This window comes from Saccopteryx leptura, chromosome 5 (assembly GCF_036850995.1).
Source record: "Saccopteryx leptura isolate mSacLep1 chromosome 5, mSacLep1_pri_phased_curated, whole genome shotgun sequence".
Taxonomy (NCBI): domain Eukaryota; kingdom Metazoa; phylum Chordata; class Mammalia; order Chiroptera; family Emballonuridae; genus Saccopteryx; species Saccopteryx leptura.
In genome coordinates this window covers 103,050,628-103,070,312 of record NC_089507.1, presented here as the reverse complement: position 1 = coordinate 103,070,312, position 19,685 = coordinate 103,050,628, and the positions used below count along the sequence as shown (strand labels likewise).

General features: G+C 41.7%; 1 protein-coding gene across 7 annotated transcripts in view; it reads left to right on the top strand.

The window, feature by feature from the left end:
- The window catches only part of FRMD4A (FERM domain containing 4A), a 673,627-nt gene that overhangs the window by 532,138 nt on the left and 121,804 nt on the right, over positions 1-19,685 (top strand). For all 7 annotated transcript variants that reach the window (XM_066384150.1, XM_066384151.1, XM_066384153.1 and 4 more), the window contains 3 exons: positions 1,497-1,581; positions 12,680-12,736; positions 13,651-13,673. In XM_066384150.1, the coding sequence (XP_066240247.1) occupies positions 1,497-1,581; positions 12,680-12,736; positions 13,651-13,673 (165 nt within the window). The remainder of the gene's footprint in view (positions 1-1,496; positions 1,582-12,679; positions 12,737-13,650; positions 13,674-19,685) is intronic.

Sequence of the window (19,685 nt, the reverse complement as noted above, 5' to 3'; positions counted from 1 at the left end):
TGTGTTGTGTTAATCACAACAGCCTCTGCACATATCATTAGTCTGTAGACAAAAGATTGCTACTTGGTGGTCTGTGGACTTGATCAAGCATGTGATGTGCTTTGTTTGCCTTCTTCAGTGTTGCTTTGTTGTTTTTGCTGTTGTCATTGTTTTGTTCTGAATTAGTTCCCAGTACCTGAAAGCAGTGGCTTCCTAGATGTAGAACCATCAGCTGAGTCCTCCTGTCTTCGTTCACATGCTGGGGAATAAGCCGAGAGACTATGTGACTAACCTAAGTCGCACAGAGCTGGGACCACAGCGCCAGCCTCTTGACTTCCTCCCTAGGACTTTTTCTGTCACCTGTAATGCTTGTGTTACACCACCTGCTTCTTCTTTTCTCACCTTCAGCCCCCTCTTGGAGTCCCCAGTTCCCATGAGGCAGGTACCCAGGGCCCTCCAGCAGTTCTCACGTGCGCTCAGAACCTTCTCCCCTCCGAGGTTCTGCATTTCAGTCATTGCCTCTTCCCTGTCACCACAACTCCTGCTCCCTTAGTACAGTTGATCCTTAGACAAGTGCAAGAACCTTACCTATGTAAGGAATTTAAGAAACTCCAAAGTCGATGTGTGATGGTTCATTGAATATAAACTTAAATAATTTCAACATATTTCATCTAGGAAAAAAATCTGTAAGCTCCGTCTGAATAAAAATATAATTCTTGTTTGCTTAATATGCATTAACCCTTGGAATAGTGAGTTTTTTCAAGCTCCCTGACCCCTGGGAGTGAGTTTTTCTTAAAAAAATGAAATAAGTTCCAGTTACAGTCTTATTAACCTAAAATCATGTTTGTTTGATGACCAATGTATGGAAAAAAGAACATCTATTTGCCTTTTTAAAATGTTGCCTTACACATTTTTAAAATAAAAATTTTTGTTACGATCGGACTCTGGATGGTCAGGAGGCACAAGGACGTGCATGAACGTTCGTACTACTCAAAGGGTTAATATTATATAGTGTTACACTTGTTGCAAGTGTCTGGATGTCCAGAAATCAAACCACACATCGCCACTTCAGGAAGATAGCTCATAACCATTTCTAAGAGAAATATGGTCCCTTGATTTGATTAAGCAGAAGAAATTATCTTTTTAAAAACCAGCTCAACAATGATCAGAACAAAAAAGTAATGTTAAATAATATTATTTTAAAAATTGGAAAGCAGGGGAGGAAAGAGAAAGTAGATGGTCAAGTTTAAGTCCACTCTAAGAAGTTGACGGCAGGCCCATTCTTTGCCACAGGAAGAGCTATCAGCCATGATGGTCCTAACCTGCTATAAATGGACTTGAAAAATACCATCTTATCTCAAAAAGATACTGTATGAGATTAAGAGATGATGTCTTTTTCTTTGGTGCATTTAAGATTGGGATTGCTAGTCCTCATGCCAAATTCTGTAGCTCGGAGAGGAGTTGATTATCTGTTTGGTCAGTGCTTCTGTGATTCATCTGTGGTTTTTCTCTTCCAGGTTCTACATAGAAAGCATTTCATACCTAAAGGATAATGCCACCATCGAGCTCTTTTTTCTGAATGCTAAGTCCTGTATCTACAAAGTAAGTACCTTTTCTTCTTGTTCAGAGTTTCCCGTTGAAATCTGTAAGGATCATTTGAAGCTGGAGTTCCCAAGTTGTTGCCTCCAGTATGATGTTATTGATTAGTAGGAGAAACTTATTAATTAATGACTGTAAATAAATTAGAAGTCCATGAAACTAAAGCTACCAGCTTAGACAAGTATGACAAATGGACTAGTCAATTTAGGTCTCGCTGGTATGAATGAACTTTCTGTATCCAAATGTATCTATAACTTACCATTTTTAAAAGTTCTAGCAATATGTCTCAAAGAGACCATATTGGACTTGGGGTGGGACAAATTTTTTAATTTTGCTAAAATGCATAAAATTTACCATCATAACCACTGATAAAGGTACAGTTTAGTGGCACTGAGTACATGCATCATTATCATCCATCTTCAGAGTCCTTTTCATCTGACATAACTGACACTCTGCACCATTAAACACTAACTCGTTCTTCCTCCTTCTAGTCCCTGGAAACCACCATTCTGCCTTCTGTCTTTGGGAATTTGACTGCTGTAGGAACTTTATATGAGTGGGATCAAACAGTACAGGGTGGGCAAAGGTAGACTTAGAGTTGATCATATGGAAAATATACAAAATTAATAAATAATAATACAAGAACCAACTGTGTTTCAGGTACTCACAACGGTAACCCTGCTTTTGCCCTGCCCTATATTTATTCTTCTGTCACTGGCTTCTTTCACTTAGTACAGTGTCCCCAAAGTTAATCCATATGGTAGCATGTGTCAAAATTTCCTTCCTTTTTGACTGAATAATGTATATTTATGGATATGCCACATCCTGTTAATCCATTCATCCATCAATGGACACTTGGGTTGCTTCCACCTTTTGGCTATTTTAAGTAATGTTGCTGTGAACATAGGTTTATAAACATCTGTACAAGTCCCTGCTTTCAGTTGTTCTGGGTGTATACCCTGAAGTGGTATTGCTGGATCATGTGATCATTCTGTGAAAGACCCTCACTTGGTGACAATTGCTGAGCCAGTGCTTAAACTGGGCTCAAACTCAGGGCGCATAAAACTTAAGTATTTTGAATTTTTGCCAAATGGAGGGGAGAGTCACTAAATGTAGTTTCAGGAACTTGCAAATTCCTTCCTCTCTCCAAGCCCCTGTTTTCTCATTGTAACAAGGAAATAATACCAACCTTACATACCTCACAGATTGTTAAGTGTAACTGCTGGGTTTTGTTTAATGGATGTGAAAGCACTTTGAAAATGTTCATGAATAAAAATTCGAGCACTGTCCACCAGGTGGCAGACGTGGGCAGTAAATGTCTGGAAAGTTATTGAATTTATGAAGCCACATTCAACCCAGACTAGTAAAAAGTTGCCCCAAATCATGCTTGAACAGAAACCAGAGTAAAGGAAGAAAAAGCTTCTCTCACTGTTGCTCAGTTCAGTCTACCACAAATGCTGAGCTGGAGCTGAAGGCTGTTTTGCTTCTGAGGACTTGATTCATGGAAAATAAAAAAGAAGAATAAATCCTCCGAACTAAGTATTACAAGTTCTCCAAGTGAAGATGGTGATGCATTCATTTATGATCATGGCTCCCACAGCTGACATGGAGAGATGTCAGTCCAGAAGCCCAAGCAGCCTACTCTCAGGAGCTGTCCTGGAGCTTGGTCATGTCAGTGACCCAGAGATAGATAGCTGTCCTGAACTTTATATAGGACACCAAATAGCATTGCGGGACTGCCTGTCTCCCTCCTGGTCATCAAAAATAATATTTTAATTTGCATAAATTCACACTTAGAGTTTAATTTTAAAAAATGTTCACAGGTATTGTCTTACTTGAACATCATGCGTGAGGTTGAGTGGGACCGTTAACTTTCCAGAGGGAGAAATCTGGTGTCAGTGAGGTGAAGGGACTCAGAGACAGAGAGCCTGCTGTGACCCTGCTGTGCACAGCTGTAAACATGTCAGACATGGGAGTCCCAGTAGCAGCGTGACTGTGACTAGGAATTTAGATTTGGTGTCCCAGCTCCGCCTCTTAGTAAATACAGTAAATGCAGGCACCTTCTGTGATATCTCCAAACTTAATTTTCCTCTTTGGATTGCAAGGCTATTAAAAGACTACCCACAACCTTCCTGAGAAAACCAGACGAGATGCAGCATGAACATAGTTAGCAGCACACCGGGCGCACTGGTAGCTCCTGCTGGCTAGAACTACGTGCTTGGGTGCAGGCACCAGGTATTTACCTTGGCTGTGGTCTTTGTGTCACACATTGTGCCCTCAGGCCAGAGGGCAGCGCCAGATATGTAGTCTGTAGATGGTGCTGATACCGGAGGCTTCGGTTGACACAGCACAGGTTTAATATCAGCTCTCTTCCTGTTTCTTGGGAAATGATTTTTGCAGTGTACTGGAATCCAGGTTATTCAGATAAAATAAGTTATTTATTCCTGCTTCTAAGACCCTGTTTCATTTACTTTTTAAAGCATAAATATTTATTTTCATCAAAGTAATTTAACGCTAGGAGAGATAGAAGGCAGCAGGAAAAGAAGAAGGCCAAACATGAGAGGGACTGACTTCATAAGCAGCTGTCGGTGTGAGTCTACAGGAGATGAGCAGGGTGCTGAGAACAGGACTTTGCACATCACTCCTTCACAGAGTCTCCAGGGGCTGGAGCCAGCTCAGTGGCATGTAACATACACAATCTATGATGCAGTTTATAATCTGAATGGTTCTAAGAGACTTATTATGAAAAAGAGCCCCACCTTCCCCACCAATTTCAACAATATTAGCTATTTCTCCTGGTATTTGCCTCTGTATTTCTAAATAATTGGCAAAGGGCGTTATTCTTCGATTTATCCATTTTAGATTTATTGAGATCCTGCCCAGTTAGTTGAGGATTGAGGTCTCCTATTGACCTTTCCCGTCTTCCCAGCGTGGTGATGGGTGAAAGTGAGGCTGTCTGTCAGCGTTACATTAGCGTGACTAATCCACGTAGCGTCCTGTGATTGTGATTCTTTTTTAGATAACCAGATGTTTAACCTGAAGGTGTAATAATGGCCTTGCAGTTACTTGTTTAGTTTCTGTGTACCGATCATTTTTTTCCAAAAGCTCCTATAGATTCCAAAATGCATACCAATATTAATTTCCAAGTGCAACAGGAAGTTCATCAGCTGTCTTTGGTTTGGTTTTTATTGTGATGTCTTTTGTTGTTTCTCTTGGGACTTCCCTTTGGAGGCTCCTCATCCGCTTGCTCGGGTCTGGACATGGTGCCATTCACAGCCTTCCATACAGGGCTCCCCTGCCCCATCCTGCACCCCAACTCTGCAGTAGGTTTTCTGTTTACTGGATCCTGGGTCTTCCTGTGTTTTGTTTTACACCATCATTTCCCTGGAGAACATCCTATAGTAATCTAGAGAAAGTGCATATGGGAAGTAAACTATTTGGCTGCTTGCATACTTGAAAAAGTCTTCTGCCTTCATATGTGATTAATAGTTTGACTGAACCTGGAACTACAGAACGAAGGTTTCTCTCAGGTATCCAGGTATTGCAGGAGTCACCTGATTTGATACCTCATCTCTCCTGTTCTTCATCTCTGTATTTTTATTCTGTCTTCTAGGAGTTTTTGTTGTTATTACCTTTCATCTCCTCTATTAACTTTTCAACCTTTGCTATGATGTTTTTAATTTCTAAGACTTGCTTTATATTATCTGGCTTTTCTCTTTTATGCATATATATTATCCTATTATTGTCTTTGAATCTAATATCATCTTAGTGCTCTGATAATATTATCATGCATGTTCTGTTCCCTTTCTGTTTTTGTCTAGTTTTTGGTTCTTTCTTTTTTTTTTTTTTTTTACTGTTTATTGAGGTTTGTGTCTTTTGTGTACGAGGCTTTTTTAAGTATTTGTTGACCCTGGTCTGTTCTCCTATATTTAAGAGTGAGGCACTTAAAAGCTAACTGACGCTCACAGGGCCAGTGGGGATGGTTCCCTGGTGAGTGTCCCTGTGGAGAAAGCCACTGATGTGCCCAGTTCTTCCAGTCGGCACCCTGGATAGCAGTGTTTGTGTGCTTTTCCCGTAGTTCCTCACTCTCTCCAGAGTGTCCTCCCTTACTGCCCGCAGCAGGCCGTGGCTTCTGTTCAGGACATAGATTCCCTTTCCATCCCTGTGCTTTCTGTCCACTTCATCCCGGCTGCCTGTTCGTCTTCTCCATGGAACAGACCTTGGCTTTCTTCAACAGTAGATAAGTGAGAAAATGGTTTTTGTTTTATTATTTTTCCCAAACTACAAATACCACCTTCCTACCTTCCTACTCTTTCTTCACCAGGAAACAGAACACATGACCAAATTGGATTTCTCTCTCACTTTCCCTTGCTTTACAACCCCTCTATTTTCTACAAAAAAAAAGGGGGGGGGGGCAGGAAACCACAGTCCTAATCTATTCCAGCTGCAGAAAACTAGACTACAGTCACAAGAGAGCAGGGCTGTATTGTCTGGTTTAGGTAAAGAAGAAATGAATATGGAGCGGGGCCACTGGTGCCCCACATGGCCACATGCTGCAACAGCACTTCTGGTGTGTTTTAATTCAACTAAGGTGACGTGTGTGATGGCAAGGAAACTTATAACCAGAGAATGGGTGGATTCATTTAGAAATCTGCCTGGTCCCATGGCAAGCACCCACGGGAATTGTGCCCAAGGGTGTTCTGTGTTCCCTGGGAAGTGACACAACTGCCAAGTATTCCATCTGGTTCTCTCCCTCTTTGGATATGGCTTCCTACCTCAACTAGTGAGGCCCATCCGTTAGCCTCCCAGGAGACAGTGGACTTGGCGTACTGCATGGGAGCCATTGAGTGGACATAGATTATACGCTCAGCTCTGACCCACCTCCAGGCTGCAGGATTAAATTCTCCACTGACAAAATGAAATTGATGTCAAAAGTTAGTTTCCATAATAAGTTTGAATAGCCCTGCAAACAATAAGTGCTAGGTCTAAAATGTCAGTGTCTGGGGGTTTTTTTTTGGGGGGGGGTTTGTTAGAAGGATTCCCATACATTACAGACCTTAAAGTTGTTATAAGGAAAATAAAGAAATCTGAGATCCAGCCAGCAATATTCTTCACAGAGAGACAAGAAAATTGGCTCCCATAAAGAATGACCTATCTCCATTCAGTTCCTTGTAGGAGTAACTTGATATTTATATAATTTGAGTCAGGTGAAGGGAGGAACTAGTCAAAGGACTGTGCAGTTATAAATCTTATGTTTGAACTGTATAGCCCTGTCTACCCTGAAGGGATTGACTGTTCACTTTTTAATTATAAAGTCAAAATTAAATTGTGCTTGATCTCACACTTATCTTAATGACAATGATAGCCAAAAAAAACAGGACCCATAGTCACCTCCTGAAGATGGAGTAAAACTGGCCTCCTTGGGATGGAGGAAGAGGTGGCATGAACATTTTTCTGAGTGAATTTTTATGATCACCTTTCATGACTGGTCACTGAATTAATCACATAGTCAATGCTCAGTACATTTTTTTTAGTTGATTACTTTCCAGTCTCAGGTAGCAAGGATTCACATGTTTCCTGGGAAATTTATCAAGTTTGGTGCCTACATGTACCCACCGAGAGCAAGCAGATCATCTCAGAAAAGAACAAGCTTACAATTCTCGTGTTCAATATGCTGGGGAGTCTCATGCTGCCTTCTTTTCCAAGATTTTGACTTTGGTCTGGGAGCTTAAATAATCAGTTTTGGGCCACATTTGCCACTTAGGTCTAAATACCATCATTCTTGACAAAATTGGAATAAGTGGTCTTTATCTAAGGTCTTCAAAAAGCATTGTTAATGAGCAGATATCATTTTCTCTGAAGATGAAAGAAACAAAGGCCAGAATCAAGTCCTATGAGACAAAGAAACCAACATAAATATGATGCTCAGACTGACAGAATCCTAATCCTTATCTCTTAGTGTGACTATTACATGTGCAATGCGTTTGGTCATAGGACAGAGAGTAGAAAGAACAGAGAAGGCCTTTCATTTTCAACTCTAGAATCAAACTTGTGTGGCCTCATACTCTTGGTTGTGCCCTTGACCTATAAAAGATTCCTTAGGATCATGAAATGGACCGTGTGCAGTAGACAGCAGGAGCCAACCCTGGGCCACTAAATGAGAGAGTGGGGGGCCCAGCATGAATCGTATGTACCTCAGTGGATCATTAGACAGATATGAAGCGACTTGGCTGATGAAAAACCGGCAAAGGGCTAGAAAGAGGAATAGTGCAAGATCACATCAGTCCTGTCATGCACCACAGCTCCTGTTTGCCTGGGGTTGGCTTTGTGTAGTCACTGTGAGTTGTGCAATAAGGTGGGGCAGTTACATGGTCACAAGGAGACAAAATGTGGGCATCAGGACACACTTGGATGATATACACACATAGGTAGGCATACACACACACACACAAAGTGCTGCTATCTCTTTAAAAAATTATATATGTGTGTGTGTGTGTGTGTGTGTGTGTGTGTGTGTATATATATATATATCACTATATGGCATATACCTGTTTATGTCAAAACATGCTGAAGGACAGAGGCAATATTGTGGAGTTCAAGTTATCTAAACACCAATGAGCAAAAATAAATAATACAGACATATTTGTAGATTGTCTTAGTTTCCAGATCACTTCTCCATTTATGCCTCACCAAACTCAGTAGAATAATTGGAAAAGAAATCATTATTCCCATTTGACTGATGAAGAAAATGAAACTCAAGATCCATGATGTATTCAGTGTTCCAGAGCTGTTTGGGCATTTGGGGATTAGAACTAGAACCTGGCATTTTCATGTGAGTGTAGAAATGATCTTAGGGAGGGCGTCAAGAAACCCTGATCTCTGGGTGTTCTGTGGGCGAGCAGAAAGGTGGTCACGGCTGGTAGGAGTCACTCGGAAAGCCACTAGGCCTGTCCTGTAAGTCTTTCCAAATGCACTTTGCAAAGGTCGTCCTCACTGTAATCTTCTCACACTGCCATGTGGCTATTAGTCATATTTTTGTCATGATTATCTCATTAATCTTAGGTGAAAGTTGGAATTTCTATAATTCCTGACCATGGAAGAATGCTTTGCATTCCGATTCTTGGTTAAGTGGACAGACCACCCCCACCTTCCTCAGCACCATGACGAGGTCCTCCAGCTCTCGGGACTTCTGGAGAAAGTCCACAACACCTGCCGCTTGAGGCTCTCATAGGACTGTTTGTTCAAACAGTTGGTGACCTTAAGATGGAAATCTTTCTGAGAATGTTGTTAGACATTATGTGATTGATAAATGACCTCAGGCCTCTTCCTTCAGCTACTTAATCACATGGAATGAAACCACGCTGACTTGGAGGAAGCAGGTCCATCCTCCCAGCCCCATCTGAATACACATGCACACACCTGCAGGTAGTCATGTTTTGTCTCTCCCTACCATTTTTCAAAAGATCAAAGAAGGCAGCACACATTATTCAGTAGTACGTAAAACAGATGCCCCAAAACAGATGGCCACAATAACTACCAGACATCGTATATATAAGATTACTACATGCTTCCCCAGAGCACCCTAGATTCCCAGGCGACATTCCTGCTCAGCAAACCCTGCAGACACTCATCCTCAAGTGATTCTGAGCACACTGGGGCACCGAAGATGTCACATGACCAGCGCCTAGGTCAGGGGTCCCCAAGCTTTTTACACAGGGGGCCAGTTCACTGTCCCTCAGACTGTTGGAGGGCCGGACTATAAAAAAAACTATGAACAAATCCCTATGCACACTGCACATATCTTATTTTAAAGTAAAAAACAAAATGGGAACAAATACAATGTTTAAAATAAAACACAAGTAAATTTAAACCAACAAAGTGACCAGTATTTCAATGGGAACTATGCTTCTCTCACTGACCACCAATGAAAGAGGTGCCCCTTCTGGAAGTGCGGTGGGGGCCAGATAAATGGCCTCAGGGGGCTGCATGCACCCGTGGGCCGTAGTTTGGGGACCCCTGGCCTAGGTGGCGCCACGTGAGAAGTGCCCATAGATCTTCCCTGATGGGTCTTCTCCTGTTCTCCCTCCTCCTTTCTCATTCCATTCTCAGTCAAGGGAAAACCCAGCACCCCAGGAAAGTCTGGGGGTTTTCACGCACTCTTCCCCATTCAGTTTATTTTCTCTGCATGAGCAGAAACACATGAAAGAAGCCACCTCTGGGTCGCCAGAGAAGTCAGATGAGAAAAAGGTAGAGTTGTCTCTTTAATGTGACATGGCAGTGTGTGTCTGAGGGGCAGCTCCTCTACGTGGGGAACTAACTCAGCTTTCAGGTTTTGAAGCACAAGGGGAATTGTAGAGCTCACGCCATCACAATGGAATTTTACAGATAAAATCAGTGGGGAGGGCCGATGTCAAAGGGGGAGAAGTATTATGAACAGTAGACATCGAGGAATCGGGGAGAGATGGCACGGTAGACAAGGAATTTTCTTCACAATTAGGAACGCGTCTTCCTGCTGTGCCCAGGTCAGTTTCTACACACACCATGTCGATCTGTACTGATTTCTCTGAGGCTAGATGAGATGGTTCTTGAATGCAATCCAGATTAAGTAGAAATGATAAGAAGTCATGATGCAGCTCTCTTTTCCATCAGATTTTACAAAGGAATGCCTGGGCCATTTTCTTCTTTAATCCTTTTTCCTCTACCTGGCCACATTCTGACTCTTGCTGTGTTTAATGTCTTCACTGGGAGATGGTCAAAGTCAGAGAAGGTTAAAACTTACCCTACTTAGAGGTGCTAGTTTCCACGTACCCCGAGGATGAATATGGTGAGAAAGAACTTGGGTAAATCACATCAGATGTTTAATTTTGCATTTTCAGTAGCTTCGCTGTGAATAAGAGTGCGTTACAGTTAATGCTCACTACCAGAGTACTGTCCAGCAGTCCTTCCGGGAGCTGCACAATAGGCTGTGTGAAATCAAATCAAATTAAAAAGCCCTCCCTCTGCCTTTCCTGCTCTGCTTCTTCCCACAGTAGAGACATTCTCATTTAGCTGATGAGTCAAATAATGATCTCAAAGCTGCGTTCACACTTAAAACGGTTGTCTCCTGATGGTTGGTTTTGAGTTACACATTAGATAAGCCTCTCCTTGGATGTTAAACATTAGCCCACCATTGACCATTGGCTGCAGCGTAGGTGTAAATGTTTGACAGAAGAGCACACTAACAAGCACACGGGAGCAACTTCAGGAAGCCAGCTGGTGGGAATAGCAACGAACATAGAGTAGAAACGAGTGGAAACGATCTGCTGCGGAAACGCTGGATAGTGTTTCTGGAAATCCTTTGTACACTGTTAAGTGAGTTACATTCTGATGGGACCTGGCAATCCCAGAAATGCAATTTCAGGCATACCTCCACATCCCAGCACTGACAGTTTGTGTCAATTACAATGCTCATAAAGCTCCTTCTGCCAGTTAAGCATAAAGAATTATTGTCCCCCATTCTTTCATGTGCTCTTATTAGTTCTCTTAGCCCACACTTCTAAGGTGGTTCAGTGGTGAACGATATTATCCATCTTTGTAATCCCTAAGCCCAACTATATCCTTCCCTCAAAAGATACAAGCTTGCTTTAGTGCATTGTTTTAAATTATAGGGGCCAATTCTGGACCACACACACACAAAAAGGCATGAATTAGAGTTTATTTTATAATTCAAATGAACAGTAATATGTGCTTAGCTACCTTTGATGACAGGTTTGGTTCTGACAATATGTCTGCCAAGACTGAGTCCTAACTGATTTGGGGGAATGCACGCCCTCAGAAAGGCCACATGCTGGACAAGAAGTTCAGTTGTTTCCAGCCCCTGTACTGACACTGAGGCCTTGTGACTTTGGGCAAGCCCCTTACAGTTTTGGATGTCTGTCCTAGCTCTGACTTGCTGTGCTCCAGTCACTTACAATAGGTCTAGTGATGTTAGAGAGAGAACAGCAGTTTGACAACAGAAATATATGAATTAGTTTTGTTATTTTTCTTACGTGCAAATGGACTCTGGGTTTCCCTTTGTCTTTAAAATCTGAACTATGTATAGCAATACAGTGTAATGTACTTAGAATTTGTTACAAAGGTAGAGCTTATTTTAAGTGTTTTTACTACATACACACACACACAAAGAAAGAATACACACACACACAAAGGGACACGAGGAAAATTTTGGAGGTGATGGATATGCTTATTTCTTTGAAAGTGGCAATGGTACACACAGGTGTATGAATTTGTCAAAACTCATCAAACTGTATTTATTCACCACGTGCAGTTTTGTATGGGTCAGTTATACCTCAGTAAAGCTCTTTGGAAAGAGATATGGGCTATATACATATTGAAAATATATATATTACATAAAAGAAAAAATATATATTAGATATTTTTCAAAAGGTTTATGTCCTTTTAAGACCATGTCCATAGATCATGATTAAATATTTAGGGGAAGGACAAATAGGACAGAGCCTTTTTAAGCCCAAACTCTGTCACAGTGCCGACCAGTGGGACTCTCTGCAGGGACAGGAGTGCTTCCCGCTCGGGCAGCCACCAGCTATACTCAACTACTGAGTGCATGAGAGAAAGGTGGCAACTAAGGAACTATATTTTTAATTTTCTTTGATTTTAATTTAAAGAGTCACAATCCCAGTATGACATTTCCTTCAATAAAGTCATACTACATACCAGTTCTGAGGTAGAGTTTACAGAGAAAAGGCAATTCATGATCAAGTAACTGTACTCCATTGATCAGTCAGATTAACAGATTTGTAACAAGCTGGGGACTGGCCCACTTCTTAGCTTCCCGTAAAGATTTAAAGTTGAGGCCTTAGAGAGGACTTGGTAGTCCAAGCACCACTGGGTCCATTCTGGCAAAGAGCCACCAGAGGATGTCAGGGAGGACCTGGGGCCAGATAACTCAAGGGACATTGCCTCAGGAACCGGAGATATTCTGTGAGTCTTTGAGATTCAGGGGAACTCAGAAAAGGAAGACCAGGCCTCCTCTTCAGAACACATCATAATGAAGTCATTGTTCAAGTACCAAACTTACCTTCCTTGTCTTTTTTCTCTGCAGGAACTGATTGATGTCGATAGTGAAGTGGTGTTTGAATTAGCCTCCTATATTTTACAGGTCAGTTTTCCCCGCCTTCTGACCACACCCAGAAGAATGAGGAATAAGACTTAGGTGCATGGCCCTGCAATAGCCACAGCTTGGTGTCTCCGTTATTATAGCCACAGAAGGAAAGAACTACTGGGGACAGTGCACCAAGGCAGTAAATAGGAGATTCTGTTATTCCAAAATGTTAGGATAGCATCTCTCTATAAGGGAACATTGTGTGTAGAACCTGAGCCTGAGGAAAACTGAGACCATTCAGTGGCCCCGTTTTCTTCGGATCTGGCGCTCTCCCCCACTCTGGAGAAGCCCACTAAATAGCCAGGATTAATTGCCAAGACTGTCACTTCATGCTCTGTGGAAAGACAAGGAAAAGACCATTAGCTTTATACAAAAAAAGAGGTATACTGAATATTAGCAATACTACAAGGTGAAGGGAAAGGATGTCACCAACTTATTCCTTCAACAAAGATTTATTGAACAAGTACTTTGTTCAAAGCATTATGCTAGATTCACTAACGAGTCTGTGGTCCCCGCCTCCAAAAGTCTTCAGTACAATCGGGACATAGCCCCTGATACATGTTAAAATGAGAGGCAGCACAAGACATAGACAGTTCTACCCAGATGCACATTCTGGTTCAAAATCTTTAAACTAGAAAAAGTTAGAGCAGGGCTTAGAGGTGGAAACTTGCAATTTGTCATTATGAATCACTTTCTTTGTATATAACTTTCTAAAGTTTAATTGTCTCATATTTAAGTGGCAAAGGCATGTGTCCCTTCTTAATTATAGTTCTGTGGCAGATAGGACCACAGCAGAGGTAAGCTGGACTAATTCTGTGGAGGAACTGTCATGACTATAGAATGTAGTGTATCTTAAAGGCTTTAACTCTGAATTAGAATGTTTCACTTATACTGAATTTTTTCTTCCACAGGAGGCAAAGGGAGATTTTTCTAGGTAAGTTTACAAAAGTTATTTTGCTTAAAAATTTATTTTATTACATCTCTATTTTTTTAAAAAAAATTTCTGCCTTTTATAAGAGGGCAATTTATTAATTATATATATTTATGATGAGATTCAGCTCTCAACTTGCCTATTGAAACATATCTATCGGGCATAGACCATATAATAATAGCAAGAAGGGTCTTCTGTACTAAATAAAAAGCCTAGATGTTACTACAAGGCTGAATGAGAAACCGGTGTCACACATGGCTACAGTGTTGAGGTTTGTCGGGTTGTCTGTGTGTCTCTGTGAAGCCCATCGCTACAGTGTAAATAAGGCTGCAGATAACACTGGCAGTCCTAGTATGGAAATTGATATCTTTATTTTTTTTCTCCCTATGTTTTGAGGGGCAAAATGCTATCCCACAGGGAGACTGTATTCATAAAAGTATTACAACATAAATATTCCACCTCTGCTTTTCTTCTCCATGTATCATGTTAGGGAGAACAGAGGCAGACTGCAGAGCCTGCACACTGCTCTAATAGCCTGTGCAAATGCAAACCTCAGTCTTGCCATTCATTTCAGTAGGCACTGCCCACTGACCAGCATGGCTGGAGTGCCTCCCAGTTTGTCAGGGTCATTATTGGGGCCTTCACAGAGTAGGTGGTTCTAGCTGTCTACAAACAGGATTGTCGGCTCAGAAACACATTATTCCTTGGGTTCTGTTGCATCAAACTCCCATGGAGGAAATTTAGGATAAACCAACTCTTTAGAATCAAGGTCTAGAGACAGAAAGACCAAACCACATGCATAAGAAAACAGAACATTGGGGCCTGAGGATTCTGGCTCATTAATAGGATATTAGCAAAATTGGTATGAAAATAAAACACAAATTGTGCCTCTTTTCTGTAAAGGAATTTGTATGTTTTCCTATGCTTTAGGGCCATGATGGCGAACCTTTTTATAAAAACCGCCCACTTTTGCAGTGCTGGTCAACCTGGTCCCTCCCGCCCACTAGTGGGCATTCCAGCTTTCATGGTAGGCCAGTGGCAGTGCCCTTTGGTTGCATGAAAGCTGGAACGCCCACTAGTGGGCGGGAGGGACCAGGTTGACCAGCATTGCAAAAAGTAGGTGGTTTTGGCCCTGGCCGGTTGGCTCAGTGGTAGAGTGTCGGCCTGGCATGGGGGAGTCCCGGGTCCGATTCCCGGCCAGGGCACACAGGAGAGGCGCCCATCTGCTTCTCCACCCCTCCCCCTCTCCTTCCTCTCTGTCTCTCTCTTCCCCTCCCGCAGCCAAGGCTCCATTGGAGCAAAGTTGGCCCGGGCGCTGAGGATGGCTCTGTGGCCTCTGCCTCAGGCACTAGAATGGCTCTGGTTACAACAGAGCGATGCCCCAGATGGGCAGAGCATTGCCCCCTGGTGGGCATGCCGGGTGGATCCCAGTCGGGCACATGTGGGAGTCTATCTGACTGCCTCCCTGTTTCCAACTTCAGAAAAATACAAAAAAAGTGGGCGGTTTTTATGAAAAGGTTCGCCATCTCGGCTTTAGGGGGTTTGATCTGTAAATGCAACATTAACCGCTTCAGTTGGTGGCCTCCCTGTACTTGTCTAGCTTTGTCAAGTTCATGCTGACTGGTTCTTAGGTCTTAGCTGCTTTCCCTTCGCTCTCCTATGCATTTCTAAAGCTTTCCAACAAAATGTGAGATGTGTGTTCTCACTCAGGTATCTCAGCAAAAGCAAAAAATTATTTGACAGTGTAAAACAAGGATCAGCAAACATGACATCTAAAGGGCTAGACAGTAATATCTTGGGTTTGCACACTGTACAGTCCTGCTGCAATTACTCACCTCTCCGTTTCTAAGTGCAAAACAACCATAGACAATCGGCAGGGTTCCAACTAAACTTTATTTATACACTTGAAAATTTGAATTTCTGATATATTTTTGTGGATTACAAAATATTATTCATTTTTATTTCCATACCCTCTCCAAAAATTTAAACATGTAAAAATCATTCTTAGCTCACGGGTCTTCTAAAAACCAACAGAGAACTGGGATCTGACCAGTGGGGTGTAGTGTGCTGACCTCGGGTTGTAAAAGGGAGCCCCTTCAGCTCCGTGGGAACATTTATTTGGGTGAGGAGACCTCTGGGCCCCTTTCACCTAGGTTTCCCACATCCTTGCTATAAAGCAGAGGTAGCCGCTTTTTTGTTTTTTAACTGAGGCTTTTTTACAGCCTTATTAGGGACCTTGAACCCTACAGGTGGCCAGTCTCCATTCGCTGAATTTGTTGAAGGAAACGTTTTCAGGATATAGAAGCTACACCTTGTTGTGTGGTTTATTTTTTCCATTACTTTGTTATGCCTTCATTTGGTATTGGAATTTGGGGGTTTTGATAAGTGCAAGTTCATATCTATTTACAGAGATGTCTGCAGTCCCATGAAAAATGGTTTAACAATCACAGGCCCAGCGGTGTCCATTGTCCGGTCTACTTACTCTGAGATACTTTCCCCATCTTTTCCTTCGCCAGCCCTAACCTCTGCTGTAAATACTACTTGGCCCGTGGAGCATGAGAATATGTCACCACAGGGGTCGCCAGGGACAAGGAAGTGCAGGCCAGCCGGCAGTTATTTAAGGCTCCCTAATGAGCTTGTGGAATGCCAGCTTGTTCGCTTCAGAGAAACAAAGGAGCCTGGTTTGGCTTCATTTGTCAAAGGGCAGCCTCGCGGTTTGTTTGCAACAGCGATTCTCTGGGGAGGGAAATAGCTGTCAGGGAAGGAGAGGTCAAACCCCTTATCAAGGCCAGTTTATCTCCCACAGGAAATACCCTGGTCCCCAGCATGGAGGTGACACGTTACACGGGGCGTTACACGGGGCGGGCGGACTCCTCACAAACACCCGATGGCCGGGGCAGGCCCACGTGGTTAGTAGGCTGGAGCGGCCTGGAGTTGAGGAACAGGAGACGTCATTCTAAATTCCTTGTTGGTGCTTCTTCCCATCTACATCTGGAAAAGTCCCCAAAGCATTGAAGGTGACCACATTTGGTTTGGTGACTGAACATTAGGCATTTAAGATGTTACAGTCTCATAATTTAGTTTTATAGCAAGTTATTTTTGCTCTATTAGTAATTCATGCAAGACTCTACAACCTTAGTTGTGTTTAACTGAATGGCTTTGACTTGTATATACCCTGTAAACACGTTTTCCTGAACGATATTAATAAAATGTGATGTCGGCTTAGAACACATAGAACATTGGAGAGATCTCTTCTGTAATACCTGGTCCAGGGTATAATTCTAAGATATTCTAGAACCCGGAGGCTCACATAACCTTTTGAACTAACGATAGCACGTAGAGGTTAGGAGTTACATTTGTAACCCTTCCTACCCTAAGGGTCTCACCCTTCCTACCCTAAGGGTCTCGAAGCTCTAACTTCCTGAAAGCCTATATTGCCCAGGATGCTATTATTCTATATATTTACATATTAAATATATATATATTGTCTCTATAAATATATACAGATTACATTTATGTAGAATGAATATTAAAATTCTACAAATTATGGGAGCGATTTCCTTGAAGTACCAGAGGAAGAGTTGTTTTAAAAAAGGGGAAGTCAGAAGTGCTGAGTCCTTTCATAGAAAGAGCTGCAGAAGGCAGCCTGAGTCATAACTGCTCCTGAGCCCACAGGCCGGTCTGGTTCTTCTGAATTCTTTCAGCTCAGCAGACCACTGAAGCTTATTTTTACACAACGCTCCCTTTTCTTTCCAGTTAAGGGAAATACTCACTTCCCTGTCTTACTAAACTTTACAATGAAATCTTGGTTTCAGTGTTGCTGGAAGAAAATGACTCAGGTATGAATAGATAAGAATTGCCTGTGATAGGAAGAAATATATTTCACACACGTTCGTATTTTAACATATGATGGACAAATTTGTAAGATACCGTTGAAAGTTTAGGAAATAGTCTTATCTAAAAATAACATTTTCTCTCATGTATTATTTTCCTTAGCACAGCATGTGGTCATCGTATTTCATTTCCTGGTGTATATCTCTAAAAAAATGAATGCCTATCAACCATGAGAAATTAGTAAAGTTGGCATTTCTGTTTAAAAACAACTGAATAGCCTAAGAACTATTAACCATGGTAGCTCTATAGGCAAATATTAGATTGAGAAGTGTCAGCACAGTTTGAAAACAAAGTTCTCGTTTGACAATCACTGCTGAACATTAGTCAACTACAGTTTTTTATGACTTATAGGTACTTTATTCAGCAAAACTCTGTAGTAGTTTGAGTACTGCTGACCACTACCATTTCCTGTTTTAAAAATATTTTTAAACCTTGGGCTACTGTAGAAAAATTACATTCTCTTCTTTAAAAAGGTAAACACAAGTACCCTAGCCTGATAGCTCAGTTGGTTAGAGCACTGTCCCCGAGCACAGAGGTCGCCAGTTTGATCCCTAGTCAGGGTACATGCAGGAGCTGATTGATGTTCCTGTCTCTCTTTCTTTCTCTCTCTCTTCCCCTATTCTCTCCCTCAAATCAATTTAAAAAAATTTTTAAAGAGAAATTCAGGAAACTCCTCATTTAATCAACTGAACCAGGGTAGTCAAATTATATAGTAACATTCTAATTTAATTTAATAGAAGACATTGCTATGCTACGCTGTATTAAGTAAGGTGTTACAAGAACTTGAGTTTTTGTTTTTTTCTCTAAGGGACCTTAATGGAAAACCCTAGTGGCTAATCTCCATACTCTGATTTTGAGAACCTCCTCACTTTTTACTTTCTGTCAGCCCTTCTGAAAGTGTGCCACCAAAAAAGAAGGGAAAAAAATCATTTTAAACAGCATTTGCCAAATTGGTGAATTAATTAAAAAATACTTTATGCTGAACAGCACAAATAATTGCCCAAATCACACTACCTTCGAAATAATAAAAAATCACCCGTAGTAAGAGACATCTGTTAGGTAGAATATTTTACTAACAAGATTTATTGAAACCAGATTGCTACAGCTCTGTTACTCCGGGCCATCTGTTGGGATCTGGAAATATCTTTGTTACAGAGGACCGGATGTACTGATGCTAATCATTAGAACAGGAATTTACCAGCATGAGATTTATTAGGACCTGTGAGCAAACGGCCACTGAAAAAGGTTGATATTAAGGAGATTCTGTGTAAAGATCCAAGGGCCACATTTTCCTTACCTGTTCAGTAGGGCCTGTTGTGTGCGGGAGAGGCAACAGAGGAGGCCCCACATCTGCAGACTCTCTATTCCAAATAAACACAGTGACCAAAGAAAAAGAAGCAAAGTTGTGATTGTATACTTAGAGGTCAGTATATATGACATCAGTACGAAGTTAAATGCTTATCCAAAATAGTCTCAGCTTATCAGAGTTTAGTGGTTATTAAGAAACCTTACTGTATCCCTGATCTATCAACCTGCAGGTTTCTAATGCTGTTTCTTTTTGTTTGTTTGTTTTTTAGAGAGAGACAGAGAGTAAGGGAGAGAGATGAGAAGCATCAATTTGTAGTTGCAGCACTTTAGTTGTTCATTGATTGCTTCTCATAGGTGCCTTGACTGGGGGGCTCCAGCCTACCCAGTGACCCCTTGCTCAAGCCAGCAACCTTAGGCTTAAGCCAGCGACCATGGGATCATGTTGATGATCCTGTTATCAAGCCAGTGACTCTGTACTCAAGCTGGTGAGCCTGTATTCAAGCCAGCGACCTCAGGGTTTTAAACCTGGAACCTCAGTGCCCAGGTCAATGCTCTACCCCCTGCACCACTACTGGTCAGGCTCTAATCTATTTCTTTAAAAAAAAACAAACAGATTTTAGAGTTAGAACAATGCATTACTCAGTTAATAGAAATGAAGGCAGTCAGTCATTCAGTAACAAAAAAAACGTTGATTTTTTTTTTTACCTCTATTTCAGAAGAGAAGTTGGAGAATTTATTTTTGCTGATAGTATTTTTTTCTCTTTCACAGGCTGTATGTTCTTAGCACTCAGGGAGAGCAGTTAGCAAAAATAA